This window comes from Anabrus simplex, chromosome 1 (genome assembly GCF_040414725.1).
Source record: "Anabrus simplex isolate iqAnaSimp1 chromosome 1, ASM4041472v1, whole genome shotgun sequence".
Classification (NCBI taxonomy): domain Eukaryota; kingdom Metazoa; phylum Arthropoda; class Insecta; order Orthoptera; family Tettigoniidae; genus Anabrus; species Anabrus simplex.
This window is the reverse complement of record NC_090265.1, coordinates 1151722561-1151746132: the sequence shown is the minus strand read 5'-3', so window position 1 is coordinate 1151746132 and position 23572 is coordinate 1151722561. Positions and strand designations below refer to the sequence as shown.

Below are 23572 nucleotides of genomic sequence, written 5' to 3'. Positions count from 1 at the left end.
ATTGATATTTGAAATCTCCTTTAAAAATAAGGAAACATGTATTTTTGTTTTCGGAAAATACACTTAGATGGGCGTAGGGGGAGGACTGATCAAGGGGTTGAATTTTTTCTATGGGGATACTAATGTATATCTCAAAAACTGAATATGTTACAGGTGTGGGAATAGGTATTTGGAATCTCCTTTAAAAATATAGAAACATGTATTTATTGTTTGACTTGAGAGAAGACTGTTTCTCACATGTTGAGTTCTATGTCGCATGATCATCTTAGCCCCATTTCTGGGGTAAATGAAACTCAGTTTTTGGGTGAGTTTTTATACTTTAGGAATTTTCAGATAGTCTCTTAGTACAATGCCGAGGAGCGATTACTCTGATCAAATTACGAAATCCACGCGAGCGAAGCCGCGGGTAATTGCTAGTCTTCTATATATATAAAGCAAGATGTCCTGACTGACTGATAATCAATGCACAGCAAAACCTACTGGAGATAATTGCATGAAAATTTGAGGACATATTCCTACCCTAGCTTAGATGCGCACTAAGGAAGGATTTTTAAAAATTCCTATTTTAAAGGGGTGAAATGTGATTTTACTTTTTTGTTGAATTTCTCCGTTTCTGTGAAAAATATTGTACTTATATTCATTCAGATATTTATTTTCATATATCATAAATACTATTTTAAAAGAAATTTTTAAAATTCCGATTTTAAAGGGGTGAAAAGGGGTGATGCGTGGTTTTACATTTGTGTTCAAATTATCTCCGTTTTTAAACAATATTGTACATATATATTCATTCAGTCTTCCAAATCATCTCAATAGTACAGCAAAAACCTTGAATTTCTTGGAATATATATTCATTCAGTCTTCCAAATCGTCTCAATAGTACAGCAAAAACCTTGCATTTCTTGGAAAGTCAACGGAAATATATTTATTTTCAAGATTTTCCAGATGAAATACTTCCCTTACGCGCATGAATCTTTGGCTTTTGCCAATTAAAAATAGCCGCGGCACTTTCCAACATGTAAGTGTACGCCAATTCACTCCACTTCCGTGTATTTTAAGACGGTAATAAACCAAATCCTTAAAGAAAAGAAAATACAATTAACAGTATATAGGCCTACATATACGAATGTTTGTAAGTGAATTCATGAGAAGTTGCTTTGCGTTGCGCAACGGTTAAGTCAACGGACTACAGACTGCAAGAATGCAGGTTCGAATCTGCCTGTTGGCGGCCTTTTTAAACATAGAAATATTGTTTTATCAAGGAGATTTATTACAGTTTTATATTTTGTCAGTGAGTTATGCAACCGCTTACAATTTAAATGAATTGTTTCATCCGTACAACTGGTAAAACAGGCTAGGCGAAAGCAGTACCAGTTCGGCGCGCGCATGTGTCATTAGCAAAGCTGTTTATGGTTCGAAGATATGTCACTCATATTGACGAAGAAGAGACCGGAGGCAACTTGCATAATATTGTCGACAAGTAATGAAGTGAGTGTGATAGAACTCTTGAGCAATAAGGCCCCATTCACAATGCAAACGTAACCGTAAACTTAACGACGTAACGTAACCGTAAAATTAACGTAAAATTTGTGGTATTCACAATGGAGGAACGTAACATTAACGTAAAGAGTACACAGCAACCAATCAAAACACTGCCATATCATTTAGTACGGAAGTCAGGTTTTGGGCTATCACTCAGTTTTATATTTCAATACCTCGATGGAATCAAACAACGTGGTAGCGGAATCCATATTACTTCAAACATCTATTGCTTTGCTCCTGGGAGCTGTGTACGCCTACGGTACCTGAAAAGGCGATCTAAACAACGGTGCAGAAAATGGGTTCATCCCGTGAATCAAAGAAGGTTATCTCAGGGCGATTTCGGTAATCTACTGTAAGAAATGACCCTCATCAGTTCGTTTTGGACATGCGGATGAAACCTGAACTGTTCGCCTTTCTTACGATTTGCTTCCCCTTTTGTCATAAAAAGAAATGTAGGTCTCCTTTACCGACATCTATAATAATAATAATAATGTTATTTATTTTACGTCCCACCAACTACTTTTTAAGGTCTTCGGAGACGCACCGACATCTATGACCCTATCTATCACACCCCGATGAGATGTTTGGATGATATCGTTTTCGTAAACTAGTAGTCCGTCATAATGTTAAGAAATATACAGGGGCACTATTTTATTTATGACAGGGATTGTCTCTCGTCCGTTTGCCAGCGCTGCGAGCTTGTCTCCCGCCATTTATTGTCAGATTTCATTACTACAGGATATTAATTTCCACCTATTATTTTTCGCTACAGCGTATTTGTAATTATTTTTCTTTCTATCATACATAGCCTATACACAAATATTATTTTGAAAGAGAATTACAGGTGTTTCGTCGAAAGAAGCCATTATATCGTGCACAACACACAATGTTTACCTCTGCTCTGATTGGCTGGTTCTTAAAGTTAACGTAAAATTAACCGCAAGAGCTTGGAGTTTGCAATCCCTTAATTTTACGGACTCGCAGTTAAGTTTACGTCGGCGCATTGTGAATGGATCCATTAGATAAGATGGCCGCTAACTTCTAAGTTAACGTTAACTTTAAGTTTACGTTACGTTACGTTTGCATTGTGAATGAGGCTTAAGGGTTTGAACCTTGGCAATCCTTGCTAATAACTTCCTCCTCAGAAGAGTGCCAACATTTCATATCAGAAGATTCAGCGTACTGGTGTGTGATATTTCAAGGAGACAGCTAAATAACAGACTGCAGCGCGATAACATCTTTTTCACTCACACAGTATAATGGCAGTAACTTATCTAAACATTAATAATGAAGTGTTGCCACACAGCATTGTTTCTATTGTAGGTGACGGTGCGTGTCTATTTAGATCTCTTTCTTACATTTTATATTCTACTCAGTTACGGCATAAAGAAGTTCGTGAAGCTATTGTTTCGTAAGTTGTCCCTATTTTGTCCGAAAATCATCTAGGTAATAACTATTCCTCCTCAGAAGAGTGCCGACTTTTCGTGTCAGAAGATTCAACTTATGGTGGATTATGTGAGTTGACGGCAGCAGACAAAATATTTCCATTCCGCTTTGAAGTTTATCGTGATCTAAGTTATACTGGACATTTAGGGATGAAGCTAATATCGTAAAAAGATTGCGATTTACTGGTAATCTCTCTAACGGACATTTTGAAGTACTGTATATGAATGTCTGTGCGAAGATACAAGTGCTTCATTCGTTGTTACAAAAGTTTCTGAAAAACGTCGTACTCGATGTTCAAATGCTACGAGAAAAATACAATTTAAAAAAGCAGCAGCCACATTTTTACAGAATAATCCTTCCGCACATATCATTGCTGCAAGTAAATAATAATAAAAAATCCCGAAGTCCATAGAGCAGCAGCGGACACGTACCAGAAGAATAATCTCAAGGCTCATAGAGCAGCGGCAGTCACGCATCAGAAGAATAACCCCAAGGTTCATAGAGCAGCGGCACCGACATGCCAGAAAAATAATCTCGAGTTTCATAGAGCAGCGGCAGCTACACGCCAGCAAAATAATCGCGAATATCACAGGACAATTCAAACGGGATATGAGCAACATCACCCTGGGGTTTGAAAAGAAAGACGATTGCGTCCATGTAAAATTAAGTTTCGTTACGGGATGTCTTACGATCCTGAAATTAATTAGGAAGATAACAGCTTGATAACCACTGGTACAATGATCCATAAATGCCAATTCTGCAATCATGGCAAGGTTCAGCTGCCACCACTCTAATCTCCACCTGAATCATTGTCCAGTTACTAATGGGTGCCCTTCTAGATCATGGTCATTTTTTTGATCGAATTAGAAAATATAGCAGCTGTTTTCAAATGACATATTTTGGTGTTAAGCAAGTCATCCAACCCGGCTTTATCCTCTTCAGTCCTGGGCATAGATTAACGAACAACATTCACATATTTTTTATGGGAAAGACAACTTAGACTCAATGAAACACCATTTCAGTAAAAAAAAAAATTTTTTCACAAAATCGAAACCGGATACAGCATGTATCATATATGATACATTGGGACTGAACATAGTAGAACCATATGCTCATGAAAAAAATTGCTTACCTTGCCACTGTAAATAATAAGCATACAAATAATCCACATGCACTTTATTTACATATTACAAATGTTTACAGGGATAGAAATCACAAAAATCTTAATTTAGTGTATGCCTGCCATTTTCAAAAATTTCAATAACCATGTTGAAAAATTGCAGTTTTTGTGAATTTTCTTCGTTATTGTCTTTAGCTTTGGTGGAAATCCATAAAGCAGTTCCTTTCCGCATTGAAACATAGGAATACTTTACAATCTGAACAACGCACAAAGGTCAGTTTAGAACATCCACTGGCTCTGCATCTTAAACGAGAAGTCTGGCATTTGGTCATCATCTGTGGAAGATGCATGGCATGTCTACTTCTCTTTGCCACAGGTGGAAGAGGTGTAGGTACATGTCGCTTTGGAGTTGAGGAACGAGTTTCTTCATCACTGTTTTCATCTACCTCCAGATCATCATCATCATCATCATCTCTCCCTACAAACTTGGGATATATCAGATTCTCTGCCACATCCATCTTGAACTGAAAGTATGGCATGATATCTTTCTTCTTCATACCTTGTTCTTTCGCTGCTGTACGATACTCAATCCAGCATGCTGCAGTAACAAAATCGAAAAAATGATGCATAACCCTTATGGTCCACTTCTTAGTTCGACCTCTCATTGGATACTTACCTGTAATTTTGTTTAGCAGGTCAACTCCTCCCATCTTTGAGTTGTACTGTTTGACAAGGTTTGGTCTAGGTATTTGTATGTGGGCGCGATCTCTTTTAGACCACCTCCTGCAGTCTTCCACAGGTTCAACACCATATTCTGTGGAAGCCAAGAAAATCGGCCTGCTGTCGTACCACTTGACTAATGCTAGTTTATCATCACGTCTAACAACCTGGTCAAATGAGCCCCTTTGCTTTTTCATCTCGTCACTCTGGAATCTTACACACTTTGGCAGTCGACTTGACATAATGGTACCACTAGCTAATATAGATCTATGTGAAAGTCGAAGTTCAAGGAGGGCGACTGATGTAAAATATCTGTCCATAAATATACAACAACCAGAAGACAGCGTATCTGAAAGCTTAAGGACTACTCTCCCTCCAATATCCAGTTTTTCAGGTAGAGGCACTTTTTCCGAAATAATCTGAGACCCTTTACCTTCATAGAGGTGAAAATCAAGTGGTAAGCCAAATGTACTGGTTGAAACAAAATTCTTCAGGCCAACAGGATGCGGCTTTCCTTTAACATACTGCCTCATCCTAACATGTCCATGGAAAGGGATCATTTGTTCATCCACCGATATATCTTTAGGACGAGGGTTTTCAAGGCACGCTTTCCTAACACGGGTTAATATTGGTTGAACTTTCCAGAAGGAATTGTGTTCTTTCATTTCATTTGTTACCACATTGTCATCAACAACTTTCAGAGACTTGCGTATGAGATAAAATCTATCACGAGAGATGTTATCTGCTATGAGTGGAAAACGGGTTCTTGATTCCCAACACATGCGTAAGCGTGGAAATGAAAGCAATCCAGCTACAATGCTACAGCCCCAAAACGTGGATATTTCCTCAGCATTAGTGTCTAATGATTTCCCTGTGTCTAACACAGATTTCCTATTTGTGTACAAGGCCATCTCTTCAAATAATGTGGGGTCTAGATATCTGGTGAAGTATACAAAGGGCTTTTTCACCTCCATGAAATCTGTCGCGGGTTGACTGGGTTGATTGGCTACCTGATTTGGTGGATGAAACCTGAAATGAAGTTTGTGTAAGTAGATAATTCTCTACAAAACCCAGGAATGCATGAAATTTACTTCCGCTAATTAATTCTAACATTCGCATTGTATGGCTTCCAACAGCAAACTTACTCATTCATGTGCCGCCAAAGTGGTCGTGATCCTCTGGGTGATGATACGGGCTCGTCATCTTCTGAAGCAGATGTTGAACCTATGTCGTCCGGATCCGGTTCTCCATCACTCACAGGAACTGCTAGGTCATCTTCCTCATCCTCGAATTCCATTTCAAGATCTGATACATCAGGGTCAATGAGGATATCTTGAATTTCAGCGTCACCTAACCCTAAAATTTGTAATATTTATATTTTAAAACAATCCCCATCAGGAGTTAGGCTATTTTAAAATGACTATTTAGCTATTGTCAAATAATGCAAATAGTTACTCGTTGTATAGTTCCAGTATTGGAATCATAAAACTAGTCACATAGATTTGAAGGGTTATCACAAAGTAGAGTGGTAAATGACGATTGTATCATATATGATACATGTTATAAATGTGCCCTCTGTGATCAACGTATTTATTCTTAGCAAATGTTTATGAATTTGACATGATCTAAATACACAGTAACGTGTTAAGACAACAAATAAAACAATAAATATTAAAGTGCAGCTTACTTACCTGTACCTCGACGTGCCATGATGTAAACATACACAAACGGTGGTTTTCAAATCAATGCTGAACCCTACTGGACGTTGCTAGAAACGAAAACAAACGCGAATCACATAGCGCTACTCTTTCCGAACATGATACAACAGGCTGCTTGGAGTTGCAGCGCCAGGGCAGCAAGAAAAAAAAAAATCTAATGATACATGGGGACTGAAGAGGTTATGCCAACTTTCAAAGTCTGTTAGGTCATCAGCCAGAGGCTGGTTGGATCCTCAAATAGCACCACCAAAGGTTATGCGGTTATCAGGAAACCGCAAAAACCAATGGCAGCACCAAAATGAGGCGTACTAAGCAAGACGAGGAGTGAGGTAGTTTGCCATTGCTTTCCTCACTGGGTCAGAAAGTGCTAATGCAGCACGACTGACCCTATGAGCAACACCTTTCATAACACCCATGCACTAGTCGTGCTCTGAATGCCATTACTCAGCACAACCCATACCCCAGCAGCTTCCATATTGTCACAGCCATGGATGAGACTGGGACTTCGGTGAAAGCTACACTTTACTCTGGCCTGTGCCAAGAGATGGATACAAAAGTACTGTATCCATCAAGAAATGGCAGCAGGCAAAACTTTCAAAGTACAAGATCAAATTTAGCATTCCATAGGCAGTCTATTGCCAAATGTTCATCAAGATCCTGGATTTTTGCAGATTTACTTTAATGAGACGGCTAATGAAATAAAAGAAGCATTGCTTACATATTTTGATGCAGAAGAAATAGAATATAAATCGGTCGACACGGTATTACAAATGGACGATGCTGTCAATTATCCAGTAGAATTCCTAAATACTCTTAATCCTCTATGATTCCCATCTCAGAAACTTCTTTTGAAAGTAGGAGCACCTGTAATGTTGTTATGTAACCTCAAACCACCTAAGTTGTGCAATGGCACTGGATTACGTGTGACGGGGTTAAAAAAATAATAGAAGCTACTGTTATTATTATAGGAGAATTTCATTTAACAGCGAACTCGGAATACACGTGAAACTTTTCAATTCCGGCCGAAGCCGGGATGGAAAACACATTTACTTTCATGTCTTACATTTCTTACGAAAGTCGATGAACGCATAAGGTTGGATTGGTGGACTTCAAAAGAAAATGGGAAATAAAATAATATAATGGGACATAACTCAACTATGACGCGAGCGAAGCTGCGGGCAAAGCGCTAGTTAAGTATAATAAAATATGTAAAGTAGTATAGACAAGGCGGGAAAGTGTTCTATAGAAATTAGAATTTTGTAGGTTATGAGTAGGAGGGAGATGCCGCGACAGTTGTTAACACCGACTTGTCGCCTTTCTTATGAAGTGGGTGGATTAGGGAAGATATCCAGTCACTTGGAAGTCTTTCGGTATTCCACATTTCATGTATGATGTCCGTTAATTTCTCCACTGCATTGTCACTAGTTAACTTTCACAATTCAGCTATTATCGAATCTTCACCCGGCGCTTTATTGTTCTGCAAGGATTTGATAATCTGTCTGATTTCCTCTTTCGTGGGTGGGACTGAATGTTATTTCTTCTATTTTTATTTTATTTTTGCTATTTGTTTTATGTCGCAACGGCATAGATAGGTCTTATGGCGACGAGGGACTGAATCTGAATGGACTTGTGTTTTATCTTCAAATGTGAATTTGGATATTGGGGCCTCGCAGTTAAGAAGGGATTCAAAGTACTTTGCAAGAACCCGGCAGTTTTTCTTGTCGTTATGGGCTACTTTTCCATTAGAATCTCTGAACTGTAGGCTCGGTGGGTCGTATTTCCTCAAGTCGCTTGAATGTTGTATAAAAGTCATGTGTAATGTTCTTCTTGAAATCCTGCTCAATTTGAGCCAGCTGGTGTTTATCAAAAGCACGTTTAATGCTGCGGATAATTTTTGCTGCACACTTTCTCTCATTCAAGAAGTTTGCCCAGTTGACTTGGTTCTTTAGCAAGTTCCATTTATGCCAGGTGAACTGTCTTTGCCTTATCGCTGCATCGCATTCACTGTTCCACCAATCATGCTTCCTGGACTTAGTAAGCAGAACCGTCTCTTTAGCTGTTTCAATCAGGACCTCATGCAGTTGTTCCCATGACTGGCTTGTAGTTTCTGCGTAAACTCATGGTTAGATCCTAGTTTTTCTCTATCAGATCTTTCAATCTTTTTGGCTCAAACTTTCCTTGTGTTTCTCAGGAGCAGTTTGATTTTTATCTTGGACAAATAGTGATCTGCATCCAGTTTTGCATTTCTTAGAACTTTCACATTCTGAATTGCTCTTTGAGTCTTCCATGCAATTGCGATATGATCAATCTGGAATTTACCAAGGTGGGGATTTGGGGATTTCCAGGTCTTGTGTTTCTTGAGCAGGTGTTTGAAAGCAGTATACTTCATTATCATTACGAGTTTAAATGCCTTACACACCTCTATTAGCCTTTCTCCATTACGATTTGTTCTCTGGAGCAGGATAGTTTCCAACGATGTTTCGGAACGTTCTCTCGTTGCCTACCTGGGCAATGAAATCTACAAGCAAGATGATGGTATGCTTGTCTGGAATCTTTGATAAAATAGCCTCAAGTTCTTTCCAGAATCTACCAGTTCCCTCTAGGTCCCTCTTGTTGTCTTGGTTGATCTCGGCATTTTTAAAAAAAGGCAGTTTCATCGGCATTGGCAATATTGTTCGGTGGGTACGAATTGATTATAATTATGAGCCACGCTTTTTTGCCAACTGTCGGCATCGCCAGTGTTTGCGGATTCTGCATACTGCCTGCTACGTGATGTTGTGGCATTCCTTAAAAACGCTAAATACAAACGAATTACGATTTCACTCAAACTTGGCAACTATGAAACACACTGTAGACACACCAAAGTGAGTGAAAGTGCAGAAAGCTACCCCTGCACATTCCGGAAGATGAGTTCTATCGTGGTGCCGAGAACACTCGAATTTAAATTACTCTGTAAAATACTACTTTTTAAAAATGTATAGGCGGTTTTGAATTAAAAGTCTGAATTGTTTTCTGTTTAAATATGATATATGGGGGCAGTTTTCTTCCATTTGTGTTTACACAAAGCATAACTGTACACCCAACATTAAAAAGTACGTGAACCAGGGGCATGTTGTCAACGTTGAGGCAAATAAAACCTGCACCCCAATTTCGTGCCTCAAATTACTTTTAAAAATATGTAGGGATTATTCGCGTAAATACGGTACTCTGCACACTTCTGAATGCTGGCCAGTGATAGTCAAACATGAACAAGCAAATGCTGCATGCTTTACTGGTCACTTTGCTTGACCCAAATGGACCATGTCATGAACACAACTATAAGAAAAATCATGTCTGTGGATAAATCATGTGAAGCCTGCCTCAGGTCATATGCTGCAAAGAGAAATATCTGTAGCAACAGTAAATCATTTCTATGTCAAGAAATCAACTTTGCTCATCGAGATCCTGATGATGCACTGGAAAGAACCAAACGGATATCAGTGTGCCAAATCACAGAAATTGCACCAATGTGAAACAAGCACAAGATGAAGCAATTAGCTAATGATTATGATGATGATGTTTTATGTTTTGATTCATGTTTTCTTTGCCCCCTATGCTAAATATGATAGCCTTTTGATGTCTGCTGTATGAAGCAGGCTCAGACCTTGCCTCACTTTCTCAGAAGTAAACCATAACTATGATATTTTAACTATGCTAAAGAGTTTAAATTAAATGTTACTATTGCTCTAACAATGAAAAGGTACCCTCATTCATCACCAGATGCTTAATTAAGCACTTCTTCTTTGTCGTTTGGGCCTTCTAAGGACCACAGGGCTCGTATCTTCTCATCACTTGGGTCTCCTGTTTTCTCCTCTTCCAGTACTCTTTCATTTTCTGGCTATGAGCCAGCTTTACTTCCTCTGTCCATATAAGTCTGCTGGTCCCTGTCTTCTTCCTACTCGTAAGTGACATTGGAAATATTCCCCACTGAATGGCTTGCCGAAACTGTGGGCAGTCATGTATGGACTCGTGAAGGATCCCCAGTTGTTCCACATCCGACTTGACCGAAGAGATCCACTTGTTCCTGGATGCCTTCCCTCTACCTGCCACAGCGGAGATCCTATTGATAAGTCTGCAGGGGTTCATGCAGTTTAGGTGCCCATAGAAAACCAGGCACCTTTTTCTTATACAAGTAACAATGTCTTCCTGATGTTTGTAGAGCTCATTGTTGTGGCAAATTCTGTAAGTGCCTGCCTCTTTTCTTATGGGTCCCAGTATTCTCCTCAAGATCTTAATTAAGCACTATTATATACAAGAAGAACATGTTGTCACACGTGTGCAGAAATTTGATGTTTCCTTGGCAGTGAGTTAGGCAAATAGAGTTAAATGCAAATAAAAATTTAAAAAAAAAAGAGAGAGAGAGAGAGATTAAAACATTAACACAAAAAGGGTGGATTTAATGAAAAATAACATCAAAAGCAATGAAAATCAGATGAAAAAAGGGGGGAAAATTAAAATCAAGGTGGGAATGAAGTGATAAGTATAAATCAGAAGTGGAAAAAAATGAAGGAAAATGGGACTACCTATTATTATCTTTAATGGCTGGCAACCAGGTATTTTTCACTAGATAGCCAGGATCTGTGTTGAAATTAATGTGATTTTGTGGTTATTTCAGTTTCTTCCTCCATATAATCCAAGATTGATTATGCTTTTAATGGGTAAGAACTTGAACATCTTGAAACAAGACATCTGAACCTACAAATTTGAGACAGTGTCAAGTTCATACTCACAATGTAGGGCAAAAGAACCCAGTACACGAAATACTTTTTCTGCTCATTTGCTTTCCATACACCTTTGGATGCAATAAGCTTAATTTGCAATCATACTAAGATGGTGTTACATTATGCAGGGAGAGACAGCAAAATGTTACTGACACTAGCTGGTGCTGCTGAACAGGTGGACAGGAGAAATTGTTGCTTTGTTCCCAAGTGGTGAGAATAGAGTGCACTGTCAGGCAATGCAATGAGCATGGTAAGCAGTTAGCACACAGAATGAATACTTAGTTTACGAGTGGAGTTAATGTTGAGTGCATGGTATTAGCATTATCAGTGTTGAATTCTACTCTTGTTGTTGAACATTATTTGTATTAGCTATCAGTATGGTAATGTATGGTAATGGGCAACAGAGAATTCTAGCTGAGACATTTCTCCTGAAGAGGAAATCATATGAACCATTCACAAATTTCTACGTTGTTTTTGTGGCTCTGCAATGCCTTTGAGACAATACATAACCAAATTATTCAGGAAATGGCAAGATTTGGGGTCTGTTTTAAATTAGAGAGTACTGAGCAAGTGGCTACGCATTTTGAGTTATGTAGCTGACAGCTTGCATTCGGGAGATAGTGGGTTGTTTGAACCCCACCGTTGGCAGCCCTGAAAAGGGTTTTCCATGGTTTTCCATTTTCACACCAGGCATGTGTTGGGGCTATAGCTTAATTAAGGCCATGATTGCTTCCTTCCCATTCCTAGTCCTTTCCTATATCATCGATGCCATAAGACCTATCTGTGTCAGTGCAATGTAAAACAAAATTATTATTTTTTAACTAAAAGAGCAATGAGCGAATAATTACTTGTGGACTTCGCCCCCCTCATTCTCCTGATTTAAATGGCAGTGACTTTTACTTCTGGGGAACTTCAAAACAGAAAGTGTACAAGAACATACTCTTGAAGCCCTGGAGAATGAAATCAAATGACTGATAGTGACATTTTCGAGGTGGAGACACAAATGTTCTGAAATTTTTTACACCAATGTAACAGATGTAACATTTGTGTCAAGAATGATGGACATCATTTTCAACAGCTGCTTTGATGAAAGGTATAACAGAACCATTTGCAGATTTCTGCATTGTTTCTGTGGCACTGCAATGCCTTCAAAACAATACATAACCACGTCATTCAGAAAAAGGTGGACGTAGATTCTTCTTGTAAACATTAGGCCTACTGTAATGAAACTGAACACCTGCCTGCACTGCTATGGCTTACTAGTGAGTCTAGTAATGGACTGCGGGCAATCTGTTTTCCCATCACCCTCGGCATATATTCTATGATAATATATCATATTCCTAGCATTTCAAGAGTTGGTCAATATAAGTCCTACCTGAGTCCTTGATCGCGGCAGCTGCATAGGGCACAGCTTCCCATGGATGCGGTAAGTCCAGAAAGACAGCATCAGCCTTGCCATTCAGATCAGATCCAAAGCCATCGCGACACACATCTCTCTGCTGAACAGTGACATAGTCTGCTAGATCATGTCGAGCAAACTCCTCAGTTGCCACAGCCACACGATGGGCATGGAAGTCAAAAGTGTATAGATGACCACGAGGCTTTACAGCACGGATTAGCGCATGTGACAAAGAACCACTGCCAGTACCTACAATCAGAGATTGAATTATACAATTTACTCTTGTCATATTGTATGAAAAGACAAAACGTAATATTAGATGAGCTATTGCACTGAAACACTATAAATGTCTCAAAGTCAACATTTGCTCAAAAAATACTTCTTTCATTAAGAAATAATTACAATTGGTCTGTCACAGTATTAATCAACTCTTGTTTCATCCCTTAACATTTTACAAAGAAATATATAATGAAAATGGAAAACATATTTAACTGCATTGATTAAATAACCTTAGATAAAGGATAATGTTATAACAGCCAACCAGTACTAATAAATATTACCTAAGCAGACATGTTTTATATCATTCAAAAGGCTTCTTCAGCGCATAATTCTTTTAACCAAGCTAGTGGCTGTGCAGTTTGGGTCACATAGTTGTGAGCTTGTATTCAAGAGATAGTAGGTTTGAATCCCACTGTCGGCAGCCCTGAAAATGGTTTTATGAGGTTTCCCATTTTCACACCAAGCAAATGCTGGTGCTGTACCTTAATCAAGGCCATGGACACTTCCTTCCTACCGAGCAAGAGGTTGCACAGTTTGAGTCACATAGCTATCAGCTTGCATGACAAAGAACCACTGCCAGTACCTACAATCAGAGATTGAATATATACAATTTACTCTTGTCATATTGTATGAAAAGACAAAATGTAATATTAGATGAGCTATTGCACTGAAACACTACAACTTCTCAAAGTCAACATTTGCTCAAAAAATACTTCTTTCATTAAGAAATAATTACAATTGGTCTGTCACAGTGGGTTCAAATCCCACTGTCGGCAGCCCTGAAGATGGTTTGCCGTGATTTCCCATTTTCACACCAGGCAATGTAGGGGCTGTACCCTGGAAAAGGCCACGGTCACTTCCTTCCCATTCCTAGCCCTTTCTTACCCCCATCGCTGCCACAAGCACTATCTGTGCAGGTGTGACATAAAGTAAATTGTAAAAGAGGACCAAAGGGAAACATGTTAGCCATACTTGAGGAACTATGAGAATGGGGTAAGTTGTTACAGGCAATCCATGGCATTTATGTTGTCAATTTGTCTACAGTGACAATTGATGGTAGAATGAGTTCTTGGTTCAGAGAAGTTACAGGGGTTACACCAGGCTGTAATCTTTCATCTTTATTATTCATAGTTTACATGGATCATTTACTGAAAGGTACACTATGTGATCAAAAGTATCCGGACACCCCCCAAAACATACGTTTTTCATCTTAGGTGCAATGTGCTGCCACCTACTGCCAGGTACTCCATCGCAGCGACCTCAGTAGTCATTAGACATCGTGAGAGAGCAGAATGGGGCGCTCCGCGGAAATCACGGACTTTGAACGTGGTCAGGTGATTGGGTGTCACTTGTGTCAGAAGTCTGTACGCGAGATTTCCACACTCCTAAACATCCCTAGGTCCAATGTTTCTGATGTGATAGTGAAGTGGAAATGTGAAGGGACACGTACAGCATGAAAGTGCACAGGCCGACCTCGTCTGTTGACTGACAGAGACTGCCGACATTTGAAGAGGGTCGTAAAGTGTATTAGGCAGGCATCTATCCAGACCATCACACAGGAATTCCAAACTGCATCAGGATCCACTCCAAGTACTATGAGAGTTCGGTAGGAGGTGAGAAAACTTGGATTTCATGGTCGAACGGCTGCCCATAAGCCACACATCATGCAGGTCAATGCCAAACGACGCCTAGCTTGGTATAAAGAGCGTAAACATTGGACGATTGAACAGTGGAAAAACATTGTGTGGAGTGACGAATCACGGTACACAATGTGGCGATCCGATGGCAGGGTGTGGGTATGGCGAATGCCCGGTGAACGTCATCTGCCAGCGTGTGTAGTACCAACAGTAAAATTCGGAGGCCGTGGTGTTATGGTGTGGTCGTGCTTTTCATGGAAGGAGCTTGCACCCCTTGTTTTGCGTGGCACTATCACAGCACAGACCTACATTGATGTTTTAAGCACCTTCTTGCTTCCCACTGTTGAAGAGCACTTCGGGGATGGTGATTGCATCTTTCAACATGATCGAGCAACTGTTCATAATGCACGACCTATGGCGGAGTGGTTACACGACAATAATATCCCTGTCATGGACCGGCCTGCACAGAGTCCCAACCTGAATCCTATAGAACACCTTTGGGATGTTTTGGAATGCCGACTTCGTGCCAGGCCTCACCGACCGACATCACTACCTCTCCTCAGTGCAGCGCTCCGTGAAGAATGGGCTGCCATTCCCCAAGCAACCTTCAAGTACCTGATTGAACATATGCCTGCGAGAGTGGAAGCTGTCATCAAGGATAAGGGTGGGCCAACGCCATATTGAATTCCAGCATTACTGATGGAGGGCGCCACGAACTTATACGTCATGTTCAGCCAGGTGTCCGGATACTTTTGATCACATAGTGTATAAAGTGGCAAGAAGGGATTCGGTTAGATTGTAATGCAGTAAGTCTGACTGAAGAATCAACAGCGACTGAATAGACAACAATAAATTGGAAGAGATGGCAAAAGAATATAGATACAGGAAGTTGGAAGTCAAGAGAATTGTACAGGAAGAAAAAGAGAAAAGTTGGGAAGAATTTACAACTAATAATAATGTTATTTGCTTTACGTCCCACTAACTACTTTTACGGTCTTCGGAGACGCCGAGGTGGCGGAATTTAGTCCCGCAGGAGTTCCTTTACGTGCCAGTAAATCTACCAACACGAGGCTGTCTTATTTGAGCACCTTCAAATACCACCGGACTGAGCCAGGATCGAACCTGCCAAGTTGGGGTTAGAAGGCCAGCGCCTTAACCGTCTGAGCCACTCAGCCCGGCAATTTACAACTAAACTGGAAGAAGGCAGTAAAGGGAATATGAAAATGATATATGGAATAGTAAAAAGTAAAAGATCAGATAAAGAAGCAATTACAGCTCTGGAGGCAGCAGATGGGAATATAGTTCACAATATGAAAGATATCACGGATACAATGGGACAGTATTTTGACAAGCTCCTAAATGGCCCTAATGAGATCTCTGTTGAGGATGTAGGACAGAATAGAGGAAGATATCCCAATTACATGGACAGAAGTAGAGCAAGCGCCCCATAGGATGAGAAGTGGTAAGTTAGCAGGAGCTGATGAAGTTACAGCTGACATGATTAAAGCTGTTGGTCCACCAGGAATACGGTGGCTGTACAGAGTTCTCAGAACAATATGGATGGATAACAAAATACCTGAAGATTGGACAAAAGGGGTGATAGTTCCTATCTTTAAGAAAATTACAGAGGCATTACCCTCTTATCACGCGGCCTTAAAATTATGGAGAAGATCATTGAAGCCAGAGTAAGGGATATACTAGAGCCTATCTTAGAAGAGGAGCAACATGGCTTTAGGGCTGGAAGAAGCACAACAGATCTGATATTTGTTTTGAGGATATTGGCAGAAAAACAATGGGAAAGAGGAAAGGACCTAATTATTGTGTTTATGGACCTTGAAATGGCATATGATAATGTTCCTAGATCAACTATTTGGAAAAGTACCTCTGTTCAAGAAAGGAAGCCGATGAAAATGTATCACACTACTGTCTCATGTCCTGAAAATATTGGAAAAAATAATACAGACCAGAATCAGAGATATTGCTGAACCAATTTTGGAAGAAGAGCAGTATGGTTTCAGACCAGGAAGGTCAACTACAGACCTTATATTTGCAATTAGGATGCTAATGGAAAAATATTGGGAGAAGAACAAGCCTTTATTTCTAATATTTTTGGACATTGAGAAAGCATACGATAGTGTACCAAGGGAAAGAATTTGGCAATGCATGAAAGAACTTCAAGTGCGAGAAAGCCTCATAGACAAAGTGAAAATGTTGTATAGTGGGAACAGAAGCTGTATTCAAGTAGGATGTGGTTTATCGGACTGGTTTGAAACAAAGAGAGGAGTGCAGCAGGGCAGCTCATTGTCACCACTTCTATTTATTATTGTAATGGATGTAGTAATGAAATCTATTAAAAGGAAAGAACATGGAGATATCAAAGCCTTCACATTTGCAGATGATGTTGCGATCTGGAGTGATTCAGAAGAGGGATTGGGAGAGAGAATACAAAGCTGGAATTAGGAGTTTAACAAATATGGTTTAAACATCAGCAAGACCAAGACAGTGGTGATGAAAGTATATGGGGAAGGAGCAGAACCAATAGTCATGTTAAATGAAGCTCAACTGGACAGCGTTCCAGTTTTCAAATACTTGGGTAGCGTTATATCAAATGACAACCTAGCAAAACATGAGGTGAACAATCGAATCAATAAGGCAACACAATTTTACCACCAGGTAAGACACCTGCTGTGGGATGAGCAAATACCCATGAAAACAAAAATGACATTGTACAAGTCCTATTATACACCAATTCTTACATACAGTCTCGAAACCACAACACTGACCAATAGAGATAATTCCAAACTTCAAACTTCAGGCAGATGAAATGAAATTCCTACGCACTATGATCCAGAAAACCAGGAAAGACAAGATTAGGAATGAGAAAATTAGAGAAGCAGTAGGAATAAATGATTCTCTCCTCAATAAGATTCAGATATCAAGACTGAAGTGGTTTGGTCACATGAAGAGGACGTCAGTAAACAGAACTGCAAGGAAGGAATTTGACAGAAAGGTAGAAGGAAGACGACCCGTGGGAAGGCCACGAAGGAAATGGATAGATTTAGTTAAGAGTGATGTACTGCTGAGAGGTCATGATTGGGACAAGTTGGTGAAGGAAGAATGATACAAGGACAAGATGAGATGGAGGAGGCTCATATACCACACCCGGGAAACTGGAGATGGTTTAGGATGATGATGATGATGATGATGATGATGAGGAAGATTAGCAAGATCCAAATGCTATATACTAATTGCAAAAGTTGTGTCAGTATGGGAGATGGTCACTCTGAATGGTTCAATACAACCAAAGGAGTACAACAGGGAAGTGCCTTATCACCTCTTCTATTCATAGCAGTTACGGATACCATTTTAAAGGAACGAAAAGGAAAAGGTCATAAAGATCTTCAGGCTCTGGTGTTTGCAGATGATGTGGCAATATGGAATGAAACAGAGGAGGGAGTGCAAAATAATCTGAATGTAAGGTGTAAGAAGTTTGATGATTATGGAATGAAACTGAACCCATCAAAAACAGTAGCATTGAAAATCAGCAGACATAATACAGAATGCAACATAAAAATACAGGACCACCAAGTTGAAGTAGTACACCAATTCAGATATTTAGGAAGCGTAATGGCTAGGAATAATAGAGCTGAAATAGAAATAACAAACAGAGTATCCAAAGGCTCTAATTTTCACAGTCTCGTTAAACACCTACTATGGGATGAGAAGGTCCCACAAAGAACAAAAATGATCCTGTACAAGTCATATTTCATTCCCATCCTAACATATTCTCTGGAAACCTGCACACTAACATCAAAGGATTGTAGTAGTATTTTCAAGCCTGTGAAATGAAATTCCTTAGAACTGCCCTCCAAAAGAAATGACTTGAACACGTGAAAAATGATGAGATCCGATCTAACCTAGGTCTAAATGAATCTATGGAGGAAAGACTTCGGTCATCTAGACTTTAATGGTTTGTAATGTTAAATGAATGAATAGCATAAGGTTTCCATATGCTGATTTGGAAAAGAGAATAACAGGAAGAAGACCAGCTGGAAGACCAAAAAGAAGATGGATGGACCAACTGAGGGAAGATGGGGAGAGAAGAGGATGGAATTGGGAATCTGTCATGGACAACAAAATCTTTTTGAATAGTCAAGTTTGGAAGACGCTCATTTTCAAACACCCTATCCGGCTTCCTGGAAGGGCAAACCGATGATGATGATGATGATGATGATGATGATGCTGTAATGCAGTAAGCAGTTTGGGCTATGTCAACGACTTCGTCTTTATGGCAGACTATGCAGGAAATTTGCAATCTAATATCTCAGAACATGAAAATAGGTGCAGCGAGTATACTATGAATATTAACATTTCCGAGACTAAAGTGGTATCAGTAGGGAAGAAACCTAGGAGAATTGCAAGTCATGTCAGGAGTACAAAACAGGAACAGGTAGATCATTTCAAGTATTCAGGATGTGCATTCTCCCAGAATGGTAGTATAGTACATAAAACTACATTGATGAAATTTAATAGTGTCATAAAGTGATTCTCAGCTTATCTGATTACAAACCTTTTTAAGAGGATGTCTAATTTTCAGAAATGTTCACTACGTTAAGGTCTTCAACAGATTAAATGAAGTTTGTAAATCGCAACAAGATTAAATGAAGTCGTAGGCTAGTTTAAATATCAACATTAAAAATATCTGAGGCTACTGAATGTCTTAATCAGAACATAGTGATCGTGTGCCTCCTTCGTACAATTGTGTGAGGGATGTGCGATATTTGGTTGTACATTCAATGTCATTTTGCACCATAGGGGATGTGTCTCTATTGTTTAATCTTCTCCTGTTCTGTCACGAGGGAAGATCAGTGTCACCGCTGAATTTATAATTTCTTATGTTGTGAAAAGTAGCCTTTAATATTTTCTGATTATTAAAAATCAAAAGTAGGAATTATTTTAAATTAAATAGGAACTAGCATATTCTCAGAGGGCAGACAAACCAATGAAATGATAGGATACATCTTAAACGCCCAAGACTTATTAAGTTGGTTTTTTGAGGGAAGTGTCAGCAACAAGAACAGTAGGGGTAGACCCAGGTATGAATATGACAAGCAGATTGGAGCAGATGTACGATGTATTAGTTACATATAAACGAAAAGATTACCACAGGATACAGTGTAATGGAGAGCTGCATCAAACCAGTCTATGGTCTAATGACTTAAACAACAATAAGATTTAAGGTAGGCATTAGAGAAGAATTGGTAAGGAATTCATAGATTTTGTTAGTCAATAATTAAGAAATTAGAGAAAAGAGAGGTGAAGGAATTGACAACTTAGATTCTGTCTGTTAGGACATCTGCCCAGAGGCTGGTTGGATCCTCAAATAACACCACCAAAGGTTATGTGATTATGAGAAAACCGCAACAACTGATGATGGCACCAAAATGAAGCCTACTAGGAAAGATGAAGAGTGGGTAGTTTGCCATTTCTTTCCTCACTGGGCCAAAAATGCTATTGCAGCAGGACTGACCCTATGAGCAACACCTTTCATAACAATTAGATGCACTGGTTGTGTTCTGAATGTCATTACTCAGCATCACACATACCTCACCAGCTTTCATACTGAGACTGGGACTTCGGTAGAAGCTACATTTTAATTTGTGTATGTAAATATGTATTTGTGAAGATTTCTTGGTAAACTTTGAAGCAATTTTGAAATTAATTCAGTTCATGAGATGTTTTATTTATTTTAAACTCATGTAAGTAATTCAAAGGTCCAGTTAGGATGATAACTTTTGACTAATTTGATACTCTAAATTAGGAATGAATTAGTTCAATTCATTTTTTAATTTCAGTTTATCCTAACCACAAGTGTAACAGCATCAAAGGGAAGTGAAGATGTAGTCGACAAATAAAGATTTCATTATTAGAGATGGTAAATTTTTGAGTGTTTTTAAAGATCAAAGGATGTTGGATAATTTGATCCTACATCAAGAAAAGCTCATTGTGTTTGTGCTGTTGATTTCATTGCTTCTATATTAATAAATGTTGGTTTATTTTTGCCATGTGTGTCACTAGTCAGACGCATTCCAATCCCATTTCTTTGTAATGTACACTAGAAGTTTAAACTCACCTCTGAAATTTTCTATATATTTTTGAAACTGATGCTTCCTGCTGAAGGTATACGGTGCTGTACGTGTGATAGACGTGAATATCTATAATGCTGACAAGAATCTTTTACGATATTTACTATGATGTTCTCTAACATAGAGTGATGAATACCAAACACCTTCCAGAGACTCCATAAATACTTGGTTGCACTGCCTCTGACAATGAACAACAAGCCTATTACAGACCATCTGTCAGTACAGATGTTGTAGTGTTCACTTAGATACAGGATATGGGATGCACAGTTCAGAGATGCCCTTTATTTCAGCATAAACCATACTGGCTTGTTTAATGTTGAATCTACCACCACAGCTTGATGCAACTAACCCACGAATCGCAATAATGTCTGCTCTTTTTACAGGTCCAGTAGAAGATAGACAGTGAACTTCTACATGAACTTGACAACCTGATTCCCGCACTCCAGAGGCCAAAGCTGTTCCCACTTTAGACACATTCATGGTAGTTAGAGATCTAGGCCCTCTCTTATACTTAACCACTGAATTTATGATGTATAACATTAAATTATAAAATTATATTTTAGTAATAATAAAACCATGAGAAAACTAAATAATACAGTAGTGCTAATAGCAAAAATGGAGATAGTAATAATATAAACAGTTATAAACCATTACATACAACATGTAACAATAAGGTAAGGCTAAATTTTCACGACATTCCTCACATGAAAAACATATGTATTTTCTCCTTCTACGTGCGAGGAATGTGTCCCAAATGTTTGGCCGTATCTTACTGCTACACCAAGAATAGAATGTATAAAATGTCAATATAAATGAAGATAACAAATTATAGAAATTACAATAGTAATAATAAAAACAACAAATTGTAGTATAAACCTATAAGTAGCAAAACATTTTTCTCATTCATACTTCAATCATCATACAAGTCAGCTGGATGCATTCATTTCTTTTGCAATGTCTTTCCTAAATGAAATGCATTGTAAAAGTTTCTGAAGATATTTTCCAAACAATTAACACCAACAAAACTGTCTACAATGTATTAATCAATTTGAGCACAATGTTACAATATTTAACTCACCAGACTCAACCACAACACAGCCAGGTCCAAGTTCAAGTTGGAATAGAATCATGCTTATGTCTGGAGTATAGATAATCTGAGTTCTGTGAGGCAGAGTTAATGTCCAGAGTTCAGGAGTAGGGTGTAAAACATATGCCCAACCTCGTGACAAGGCTACTTTACTGCCAAATGCTTTTCCTATAAGGGACTTCACTTTCAGGGCACCATACGATGTTTGGAAGACGTTCTCCACCATTTCATCTTTCTTGTTCTTGATCTGTGGTCTCACTTCAATAGCATGCATGCTGTTCACATTCAAGTAAAGGATGATAGTATCACCCAATTCAATTATTTCTTTGTACTTGGCAAAACTCATCTTGATCTTTATTCTGAAAATATACCAGAACTTAGATATAACTATCTCCTTAATTACATTATTTACCATGAAAAACAAATTAGTTTATATTCTTCTCAAAAATAATTGCAGACATTAACATCAGTAAAGGGGTATAATAATTATGTGCAGCAATAATAATAATAATAATAATAATAATAATAATAATAATAATAATAATAATAATAATAATAATGATAATGAAATGAAATGCTGTATGGCTTTTAGTGCCGGGATATCCCAGAACGGGTTCGGCTCGCCAGGTACAGGTCTTTCTATTTGACTCCCGTAGGCGACCTGCGCGTCATGATGAGGATGAAATGATGATGAAGACAACACATACACCCAGCCCCCGTGCCACTGGAATTAACCAATTAAGGTTAAAATCCCCGACCCGGCCGGGAATCGAACCCGGGACCGTCTGAACCGAAGGCCAGTACGCTGACCGTTCAACCAAGGAGTCGGACAACAAGAACAATAATAATAATAATAATAATAATAATAATAATAATAATAATAATAATAATAATAAAGTGGCATAATCACTAGCTTCTCACAAAGACAAGCTAACCCGTGGTTTCATGTATGAAGCAATGTATGTGGGATTTTTGAAATGAAAAGTCCATCCCTGTGGTTCAGATTTCACATAAAACTGTAGGTTCTACAGCTAATGATTACAACATTAACAATCCTGGAAGCTTAACATCAACATAAAAATTCATAGGCTGCCATATTAAAGATGTCACACACAGGGGCCATAATATAAAATTAAGTGCTTCCAAACAACCAGAGAAAAAAAACTACATACTACTAGAAGTATTTAAGGTAGAACCATCCTCACCATTTTCATAGACTGAATGCACCCTCTATTTCCTCATTATCAAAAAACTTGAATCATCCACACTTTTCATAACATGGACTGTTATCTTGAAGAATCCAAATCAAAAATACTTGTTCAGATAATGTTATATTTTATTTACAAAAACTTCTCTCAATTTGAGAGTTGTTACAATGGACAAAGCTGAATGAAGCAATGCAATTCATGATTTCAGTTCACAATGGTAATTAGCTGATTACATTAAAATACTTAACTATAATGGTTAACAATGATTTCTCAGTAATGAAATTAAACCTTGTAAAAGTTACGTGATATACACTAGCAACTGTGGGAAGTCTAAATTAAACTGCTTCCAAAAATGTACAATGAATCATGGTATAGACCCTTAAACCCCCCCCCCCCCCCCCATCATTAATCCTATTACTATAATGTTTCTTTAGTTCATATCTATAATGCTGACAGAATCTTTTACGATATGTACTATCTGATGTTCTCGAACGTAGGGTGATGAATATC

General features: G+C 38.6%; 1 protein-coding gene across 1 annotated transcript in view; it reads right to left on the bottom strand.

Annotated features, from left to right (window-relative positions):
* The window catches only part of Trmt61 (tRNA methyltransferase 61), a 511674-nt gene that overhangs the window by 468503 nt on the left and 19599 nt on the right, over positions 1 to 23572 (bottom strand). Inside the window, exons 2-3 of the mRNA XM_067150743.2 lie at positions 21846 to 22213; positions 12682 to 12954 (exon numbers count right to left, since the gene is read on the bottom strand). Coding sequence (XP_067006844.2) covers positions 12682 to 12954; positions 21846 to 22200 — 628 coding nt within the window. The 5' untranslated portion in view covers positions 22201 to 22213. The remainder of the gene's footprint in view (positions 1 to 12681; positions 12955 to 21845; positions 22214 to 23572) is intronic.